The 10,584-nt window shown below is 41.1% G+C and overlaps 2 protein-coding genes across 3 annotated transcripts; both read left to right on the top strand.

Annotated features, from left to right (window-relative positions):
* Window positions 1–466: 466 nt before the first annotated feature.
* On the top strand, window positions 467–1,812 carry LOC111906723 (uncharacterized; the record flags this gene model as incomplete). The annotated part of the gene is made up of 1 exon (XM_052771304.1): window positions 467–1,812. A coding segment is annotated over one exon (867 nt), but the record flags the coding sequence as incomplete, so codon positions are not given.
* A 5,184-nt stretch (window positions 1,813–6,996) lies between these two features.
* On the top strand, window positions 6,997–10,314 carry LOC128133354 (uncharacterized). Of its 2 annotated transcripts, none has more exons than XM_052770749.1 (2): window positions 6,997–7,381; window positions 8,435–10,314. In XM_052770749.1, exon 2 carries the CDS (start codon window positions 9,059–9,061, stop codon window positions 10,274–10,276), a length of 1,218 nt encoding a protein of 405 aa, XP_052626709.1. In that variant the 5' UTR covers window positions 6,997–7,381; window positions 8,435–9,058; the 3' UTR covers window positions 10,277–10,314. The 2 variants fall into 2 exon arrangements, with proteins under 2 accessions (XP_052626709.1, XP_052626708.1); XM_052770748.1 differs by having other exon boundaries at window positions 7,744–10,314.
* The last annotated feature ends 270 nt before the right edge of the window (window positions 10,315–10,584 follow it).

Here is a 10,584-nt window from a genome sequence, read left to right as displayed (position 1 = left end):
CTCGTTATAGATGTTCTTGATGATCTAGTCATCTAGCGGAGTATAGATGACGACCACGGACTATTCTAGACAGTCCAGTGGAACACTAACAGGCTCGCAACCTGTAGGTGTTTATTCGAACTTTGTGTTTAACCGAACTGTGTGTTTATTCGAACTGTGTGTTTATTTGAACTGTGTGAACTGTGTGCTCACCAGATATACTCCATCCCAATGATAGTCCTTTGACTAGGTCCCTTGTGTTAGATGTTTTAGGGAGGTAATGTGAGGATAACGGGAATGGGTAATTGGGTTGATTGTTTGATGTTTAAAAATAATAATTATATTATTGTGGGTTGAAAACCCTATGTGCTCACCAGGTTTTCCAGCCTGACCCACTCAGTTTATTTTTATCACAGGTGTTGATATGAAGTCACAATACACTGAGAGATTTAAAGAGATGTAGATCACTAGTGTAAATAATTGTAAGTTCTGTGACATCTTCATCAATGACGACGATGTATTTTTCTTCAAATTTGATAATGATGTGGGTTTAAACTATGTTCTTCAAAAGGGCATTTGGAAGATTAATGGTATTCCTATTTTCCTCCGCAAATGGGACCCGGACGTTTTCATTGAAAAACCAACTCATGATCGGGTCCCCGTTTGGGTTAATATATTTAGCATCCCTCTCCAACTCTTCAATAAAGATGGTCTTAGTCTCATTGCAAGTAAACTTGAAAGGCCTTTGGAGGTTGATTCTTACACTATAACTATGTGTGAGCGGACTACTGGTAGAGCGGTGTTTGCCCGTATCCTCATCGAGATATCGGCTAAAGATCCTTGGGCTAAGGAAATAAAAATCAAAGCGGTCACGGCTAAAGGTGCTACATCTACAACACTTAGAGTGGAGTATTATTGGAACCCAAAGAGATGCGATCATTGCAAATTTTTTGGCCATGACCATGCTACATGCCCCACTCATACGATTAGTACCCCCGAACCAAAGTCGGCCATGCCCTCCCCAAAAGACGTTGATAATGAAGGATACCAAATAATCAAGAGGAAATCTAGAACGTTTCCAATTCCAAATAAGAAGATCCCCATTGACAACCGTAAAGGGAAAGGTCCTGCTATAAAGATCTCTCAAGTTTACAAACCAGTTTCCCGTGTAGAGCCAAAGAAAAAAGTCTCCACTAACATGTTTGATGCTCTTTCCCATCAAATAGTGGATGATATTGATGATGATTCTCGTGTCCCTCCAGTTCTTCATTCGAGAACTTCACACCCAGCTTCTGACGCAATGTCGAGCTCTTCTCATCGTGGTTGTATCTCTTCTCCAATTGATCAGGGATGACGATTTTAGGTCTTTATTTAGTTAGTCTATAGTTGTTTGTTTGTTTTGTCCTTGCTTCGGGGCATGTCCCTTAGCTTTGCTAGTCTTTTTTCTTTTACTTGAGCGTTTTCCCTTTTCTTTTGTATCTCTTCCTATTCTTAATATATTTTGCCAAAGGATTCCCTTTTACCAAAAAAAAAAAAAAAAAAAAAAAACCTAAACCCTAAACCGTAAACCCTAAACTCTAAACCCTAAAAGCCTAAAAGCCTAAAAGCCTAAAACCCTAAACCCTAAACCCCTAAAACCCTAAACCGTAAACCCTAAACCCTAAACCCTAAACCCGAAACCCGAAACCCAAAACCCAAAACCCTAAACCCAAAACCCGAAACCCAAAACCCGAAAACCGAAACCCGAAACCCGTAACCCGAAACCCGAAACCCAAAACCCAAAACCCGAAACCCGTAACCCTAAACCCTAAACCCTAAAACCCTAAAACCCTAAAACCCATAACCATAAACCCTAAACCCCTAAACCCTAAACCCAAAACCCTAAACCCTAAACCCTAAACCTAAACCCCTAAACCCTAAACCCTCTCTTTGTTTCTCTCTCTTCTCTGGCGATTTCCCGTTTTTCACCTGTTTTTCCAGCACCGATCTCTATTCCGGTCACCAATCAGCTTGATTTTGGTATCATTCTTGTAACGACCATAAAATTCCAATCAATTTAAACTTTTTCAAAAACCACCCAGTTTCATGAAGTTATTACAAAAAGGTTTTCAATACTATTATTATTAGAGTCTTCCCAGAACCACATCATAAAACATAAACATGAGGAGCGGTACGATCACGCATTTGCCTTGCCACGGTCTCCTGAACAACCTGTAAAACATTCAACCACAACTGTAAGCCCGAAAGCTTAGTGATATATCCTCAAAATACCAACCACATATACCATACACGCATAACATGCCATAACATAACAGAACACAGAACAGCCATGCACTTCGAGTCTACTGTGTGACTGGTCCGTCGCACCGGCCTTCAGTCCATCTGGTCCACCCTCCGAGTCTAACCACATACATCGAGTCTACAGTGTGGTTGGTCCGCCCGCACCGGGCCTTCAATCCACTTGGTCCACTCTCTGAGTCTACAGTATGACTGGTCCGCCCGCACTGGGCCTTCAGTCGGCCTGGTCCACTCTCCGAGCCTCGGCACGTCTGGTCCGCCCTCTTGGGGCCTACAGCCTATCCGGACCGCTCGTTGGGCCTTCGAGATAACCGGTCCGCCCTGGGTATGTTGGCCTACAACACAAAGCAGGTCCCGCCTCAACCCCACCCCAGTCCAACAACCATGTGCACATAAACATTCAGTCATATAACATATCGCATCCAATCAAACCGATCTAAAAGATCACATAGCATAACATCATCCTAACCAGGATACCGACCTAATGGATCACTAGCATAACATCATCCTATATACCAGGATACCGACCTTAACCAGGTCTCTAACATATACCATCCTAATTACAAGGATGCAACACAACAATCAAAACATAACAACGATACCCAGATCACAATCCGATAAAAGGGTCGGCCTTGGTGCCGTAGACCCTGTCGATATAGTGAGGATAACTCACCTCGCAACTGCCGACTGAACAGATAAACCCAAGCTGCTCCGAACACTGATACGATCTCCACCACTGGCCAACCACCAAAACACTGAACTCAAAACAAATGCCAACAATTACCAAAATGCCCCTGGAAATCAACTGGTCAACCCTTGGTCAAAGTCAAAGTCAACCCATGACTGACTCTACTCGTCGAGTCAACCCGATGACTCGTCGAGTCCCCAAGCACAGAATTTCCCTCAATCCGTGACTCAACTCGCCGAGTCACCCCGAGACTCGTCGAGTCCACCAACTCTGAGTCCTTTCAGACTCGACTCACCGAGTCATCCCTTGACTCACTGATTCACAGCTCAACCAGAAGAAAGGTTAGGACCTCACGACCAGACTCGCCGAGTCCAAGGCTATCTGCAACCAACTCGCCGAGTTGTTCTTCCAACTCACCGAGTTCCTGACCATATTCATCCAACTCGCCGAGTTGTTCTTCCAACTCGTCGAGTTCCAGCCTATCTTCAAGCAACTCGCCGAGTCCCCCTAGATCTGAAACCATACAGAGACTTTCCAAGCCATGCAGAAGCTCTAAACCATAGATCTACTCTTTTACAATCCATCCATCACGTAAAGTGGCAAACTTTACGTGGATCCAAGGAGATCTAGGCATTTTACACTCTAGGGCTAGGGTTTGGGACAAAAGAACTTCACCAACAACTCTTGAGCATAGACTTTATGGCTTTCTGGATCATTAACAACCTAGATCTGAGGTAGCAACCTCAAATCTTACACCAAACTCGAGATGGATCTCATTTATGCCCCAAAACCCCCCACAAAAGATAGATCTAGATGAACAAAGGCTCAAACAGAAGATTATTACCTCAAATGAAGGCTCCCACTGATGAATGGACTAATTCTCTGCAAAACCCCTTGCTCCACTCTTCTTGCTCTTCAATTTCCTTCCAAGATTACCTCCTCCAAGGCTCTAAGCTCTCACCAAGGAAGGCTCACACGGATTTAGGGTTTCTAGAATTCAAAGGCAAGGTAAAGAGGCTGGGGAAGAAGTGTTATGTTCTTTATATAGGGCTCATCCCCCGGAATTAGGGTTTTCTCCACTCGGCACCAACTCGCCAAGTCCACCCACGCTACTCGCCGAGTTGGTCACTTGACACGCGACCAGAGTCGCGACCCTACTCGTCGAGTCCACTCGTGGACTCGTCGAGTTGCCTTTCACACTTACACTTTTAGCCCTTCAACTCAACTTCTGATATTCCAGGATGTTACAATTCTCCCCCACTTAAATTAGGCTTCGTCCTCAAAGCCTGCGGCAACACATCTCCAGGACTACTCTCGCAATGCACCACCTGGCATTTACCAGACCAGGTTCCTCAAAACACAACCACTGAAACCCATGCCCCAATTTTTCTTCCCGTGGTGTTCTGATCACCGCCTCAAGCCGGCCACCGGCCTCGTCGTCTGACAACCACACTTTCCAACTTATCAACTTATCAACTGAGTATCATTCCATGATACTTCACTCGCTCCAAAACACAACAATCAATCAACTCATACAAGTTAAAAAAATAACCATGAACCACCGGAATTCCCGGTCTGAGCCCAACTTTATCCACTCCATGCTGACAGGATGACACATCCTTCAGCCTCAGAACAACTCCCATGAGTTCTCCACCACAATCTCATACTAGGGGTGTAAACGAGACAAGCCAACTCGTGAGAAACTCGAGACCGACTCGAAAAATACTCGAAATCGACTCGACCTTAATCGAGCCGAGCTCGAGCTCGAGCTACTCGAGTACCTTATCGAGCCGAGCTCGAGTACTAAAATACTCATCTTGTACGGCTCGCGAGCTTAGTCGAGCTTAATGTAATTTACATATATGCCATTTTTTTAATTTTCTTAATCATTAATAACATAATAAAAAAAAACTAAAAAAAATGCCTGATAAGTGATATCCCTATCCGTCGATCCATGATCCATCTAAAGTCCTAATTCCCAAACCCAAAAAAAACCCTTAAACCTTCATTCCCTTAGCTATCGGTATCGACTATCACTAATTCGCTATTCGCCTTATCCCCTGAGACCCTGACCCCTATCGTTCGTTCAGACCTTCAATCCTTCACAATTCGAAAAACACAGATCGCCGTTTGCAGATCGCCGACACCTCATCCGTTGCTCCACATATCGGTTGCCGCCTGTCGGTGCACTATCTGTGCTCGTCGCCGCTAGTCCACCATTCATAATCGTCGGCCTTTAGTTCATCGATTGTTGCTGACTGCTGAGTAAGAACGTAGAACGACACATACATACATACGATTGAATGTAAGTCCGTATTTCTTTCTTTTTCTTACAGCAATATTCGATTTCTTTTTCTTACAGTAATATTCGATTTCCAGCTTTTAGTTCCTTTTGTGTCTTACAGTAATAGTCCATGTGTATGTAAGTGATAGTCTCTTACAGTAATCATTTGATTTTTAATCTGTAATCTATAAAACATGATAATTGTTAGATCTTATTATGTGATTTAAGAATTCAAAAGGGAAAAATTGAGTATGGGAATTCAAATTACATACCGAATAAGATATATTGCAGATGTAATAACAGAAATCTTGTTTGGATCTTGTCATTATTAAGCCATTAGTACTTTCATATCAGTTTTATTACCATTTAGGCTTACACAAAAAAAATTAATTTATTGTTTCAGTATCATGCAAGCTTGCTGAACACTGTTTATGATTCTGATTCTGGATTTCTGTTGTTAAATTTTAAGATAGAACAGCTCAATTCTTTTCTTTTTGTTGGCTGAAATATTAATGTTTTTTTGTTGGCTGAAGTATTAATGTATTTATTTGTGTGGTAACTTTTCTGATTTGCAGATGGAATCAAACACACCTTCTGATATTTCATCAGCTCCAAACTCGCAACAAGAGAATGATGGTTTGGTAAATGACAGAAACACCCATTCTACAAACAATGAAGAAAATGCAGATGAAGGGAGTTCCCATTTTCAAAAGAAGAAAAGACCAAAGACTTCTCCAGTATGGGCAGATTTTACTGAAGTTAAGATGCCTGATGGGACTATGAAAGCACAGTGTAGATTTTGTAAAGGTCGACTCGCCATAATATCAAGCTCGAGTACTAGTCATTTGAAACGACACTTGAAGACATGTGGCCCAAAAGCAGCTCATGACTTGAAACAACAAAAGATCACTTTGCAAGCAGCTGATTCAGGATGCAATCAAGAAAAACATGTCACTCCCGCCCTTACTGATGGAAAGTTTGTGTAACGCCCGCAGATCCGGGCTAGTCAATTTAGAGGCAATAGGGGTCGAAAACGACTTTTTGACAAAAAGATTATTTAGAATAAATAATCTTAACCAATTTGTAGAATATGTCACAAGGTTTCCGTACATATAAAGAACGCTGAAATCCGAGTTATAACGAAGAAGTTATGACCCGTCGAAGTTTCGCGTTGGAACCGGCACGGCACCGGGAAGCGTAAATAGTAAATTTATGATATATAGAGATTTAGCCTTAGCGCTCTAAACAAAAGTCGTAGAATATGTTAAACTAAGAACATCGATAAAAAGAACGCCCAAATCTGACTTCGTATGAAGAAGTTATGATTTTTCGAAGTTTCGGATTAGCGGTGTACAGCCCGAAATTCGAATTTTAGATCGATTGATTTTTAGCCGACACAACCTAAACAAGAATCGAAGATCTCGTTATTAGTAGCGTAACGATAAAAATACAGACGAAAATGGACATCGAATAAAGAAGTTATGAGATTTTAACGGACTAATCCTGTCCTGGCCTGTTAAAAATATAACTTTAAAAATAAAGTCAAAATTAACCAACGGAGTCTAAACGAAAGTTGTAGAGTATGTCTCCACCTACGCGTGGATATAAATAACGTCAAAAACGGAGTTCGTATGAGTGAGTTACAAATTATAGTAGTATATTTACGTATTAAAATAAAGTATAAATCATGTATATGTACACATATATATACATATGTATATATCATTAGAAAGGTATCGACGATGCGGTTATTATAAAACTAATGTTGAGTTCTTTCGACATTAGTTTAGTACAAAGATCATTAAATCCATTTAAAATAGTATTATAGAGGGGTGTTTAGTTGTTTATATAACTAAAAGGTCATTAAGTAATTATGGAAGGTAGTTTTTGAAAATTCAATTAGTATAAATAAGAGCCTTGGGCTCTCATATTTCTTGCACCATTCTCTTGATTCAAGAGTCTTTCTCTCCTTATCCCCCGAGCATTTCGGTCCCTCGTGATTCGACTTCTCTTTCTGTAGTTTTAGTATAGTAAGGTGAGCGCTGAAGCGCTGCACGAATCTTTCTTAGAAAGATTCAGCGACGAAGTTCTGCCCCTGCAGAGCCCGACTCCTAGCTAAAATCCCCTTGAAAGTAAGTTATGTTTACCCTATTTTAAATATAGTTTATATTTAAAATTAGTATTGTTATTATAAATTTATAATAAATATTTGGGCTATTATTATGACTTATATAAGTGTCGTTATAATATCTTTTAACTACTCGCGGTACGGGGAATCTGGTTTAAAGGGCCGCATAGGGTTGTTGGATTTCAGAAGTGCTATACGCCAAAATGGTCCTGCCCTCCGGTGTTTTATGTCTGGCCCCTGTCTGTACATAGTAGTTGGAAAGTATTGTTTAAACGCTTATATAATAATAATAATAATAATAATAATAATAAGACTAATAATTAGTCATGGTAATATTAGACTAAAATCTAGTGGTGATAATACTAGGTTTCGTCAAAGGAAATTATTTTAAAGTAAACGAAGCGTTGTCCGAGTACCGAGTCACCACCTTCTCAGGTGAGTGCATAGTTACTTTCAGCTTACACATAGATATGAAGTATTTTATATAAATTACGTGTTGTGTGTGTATATTATCTGTATACTTGCTATCTATGCTGGATGAACGTTTTATACATGTTTTCAATGATTTAAACTGTATATGTATTTTATATCTACAAAATGTGTTGGGTAAAACATGGGTAGATGTATTAGTTGTTGTGTGATAAAATGAAATAATGAGATGCCTCGTTATAGATGTTCTTGATGATCTAGTCATCTAGCGGAGTATAGATGACGACCACGGACTATTCTAGACAGTCCAGTGGAACACTAACAGGCTCGCAACCTGTAGGTGTTTATTCGAACTTTGTGTTTAACCGAACTGTGTGTTTATTCGAACTGTGTGTTTATTCGAACTGTGTGAACTGTGTGCTCACCAGATATACTCCATCCCAATGATAGTCCTTTGACTAGGTCCCTTGTGTTAGATGTTTTAGGGACGTAATGTGAGGATAACGGGAATGGGTAATTGGGTTGATTGTTTGATGTTTAAAAATAATAATTATATTATTGTGGGTTGAAAACCCTATGTGCTCACCAGGTTTCCCAACCTGACCCACTCAGTTTATTTTTATCACAGGTGTTGATATGAAGTCACAATACACTGAGAGATTTAAAGAGATGTAGATCACTAGTGTAAATAATTGTAAGTTCTGTTTATGCTTATGTTTCTGTATTAACGATGACATCCCAAACGTTTTAAAATGAAATAAATACGTTTCATCGAAAATGTTTTAATAACGTATTTACCATGTTTTTCTGGGAATAAATTCCGCAACATTTTTATAAAATGAAGTACTCTGATTTTTATAAAGCATAAACAAAATCGGTCTTTTCTGGCCGTGAAAATGGGGATGTCACAGTTGGTATCAGAGCATTACTTTAAGCGAACTAGGAATATGGATTTATTTCTAGACTTAAACTTAGAATGCTAAGCGATGATTGTGAGGTGTGAGCACTAGCTTATTTTAGGAATTGTGCCTAAAATGCTTTTATGTGCTAAATACTTGTGCCTGATATGCTGTTAGTTGTTCGGATCTATGGTTTGTTGCCGACCGGATCTGGAAACCTTATGTGTTTAGGATTCTAAACGTACGACTACGATATTAGAACTAGCATATAAACGTTTCGGAGTGATAAGGATGATTTAACCGTCAATCCTAAGTAAAGATCTGGATTCACCTTATTCGGTGTATAGATCAAGATGGCAAGAACCCGTAGTGGAAACGTGAATGCAAATGGGAACGGACACCAACCCCCCGTGATCGAGCAAATACCAGTTGTGGAAGCCGCTGCCGGACCAATAACGATGGCCGGAGTGCAAGCGTTGATCCAGGCAATGTTGGATCGTCAAATGGAGGAAACTAGACGTTTGCTCCAGCAAAATCGTGAGGAGGCCACTATTCAGATCGAACAGCCCGAGTTGAACGAAGGGCAGACTGAGGAAGGAAACTACAGTGGGACTGTTGGTCAAGTCAACCCACCAATAGTTCGACAAAACAACCAAGATGACAAAGTCGAGAGGAATGGATGCAAGTACAAGGATTTTCTGACTTGCAAGCCATCGACTTTCACTGGAAAGGAGGATCCGATCGGGGTCATGGATTGGATCTCGGAGATGGAGTTAGCCTTCATGACATGCGGTTGCAGAGGGAAGCTACAGACCACATTTGCAGTGCGTCAGTTTCGAGGAAGTGTTGTACGTTGGTGGAATACCTTGGGGAAGACTTTGAGCCCTAATGAGCCCCTGCAACTGACATGGGCAGAATTTTTGGTGCAATTCAAACGAAAGTACTGCTCAGCTCAAAACCTGCTTGAGCTAGAGAACCAGTTTCTAACCCTGAAGAAGGGAAGCATGTCAATCGATGAATACACGAACAACTTCACAGAAAAGATGGAGTTTGCCTTGCGTCTTGTTCCGGATGAGCTGACGAAAATTGACAAGTACGCAAAGGGACTTCCATGGGAGTACGCGGTGCCAGTGCGTCAGGCTCCTACTCTGGAGGCAACTATCTGGGCTGCCAAGTCTGTGGAAGATATGATTAAGGGAAGAGCTGCCAACAAGATTGAGGTTGGCGAAAAGAGAGAGTTTGAGGAATCTACGAGGCCCAATAAGAAGATCAAGTCTGGTTCAAAGGAGTCTAGCGGAGGAGGAAACAAAGTGAAATGGTGCGAGAAGTGCAAAAAGAATCACTTTGGGAAATGTAGCGAAGAAGTGACTTGCTACAAGTGTGGGAAGACCGGACATTACGCCAACGAGTGCAAAAGGGTGTGTTATGAATGCCGTGAAGAAGGGCATGTTGCTAAGGATTGCCCGAAAAAGAAAGAGGCGGAAAAACCAAACATTCCGCCAAAACCGAAGGCAAGAGCATTCCATATGATCCTAGACGAAGCAGATGACAATGCGAGGATTCAGGAATGACGGCTTGACATCCAAGGATCGAGTTATAATGTAGCCATAGAATCATATGATGTAGCCTGTTAGAGGCATAGTCTAGGGTGAACTTGAACACCTATGTAATCGTTTCAAGAAATAATATGAAACCTTTGTTTTGTTATCTGATGTGTTAAGTTGTTTTTTTCGTGTATGGTGACTTGGAGAGACTGCGGGACAATACTTGGGACGAGTATGAGTAGGTGTGAATGGTAGTAGAGGCCTATACTACCGAAAGCACAGGACTCACACTTGGATCAGGGAAAGTCACAAGGTTACCAAGAAGCTAGTAACTG

This window comes from Lactuca sativa, chromosome 4 (genome assembly GCF_002870075.4).
Source record: "Lactuca sativa cultivar Salinas chromosome 4, Lsat_Salinas_v11, whole genome shotgun sequence".
In the NCBI taxonomy this organism is placed as follows: Eukaryota; Viridiplantae; Streptophyta; class Magnoliopsida; order Asterales; family Asteraceae; genus Lactuca; species Lactuca sativa.
This window is presented reverse-complemented; position numbering and strand designations above follow the sequence as displayed.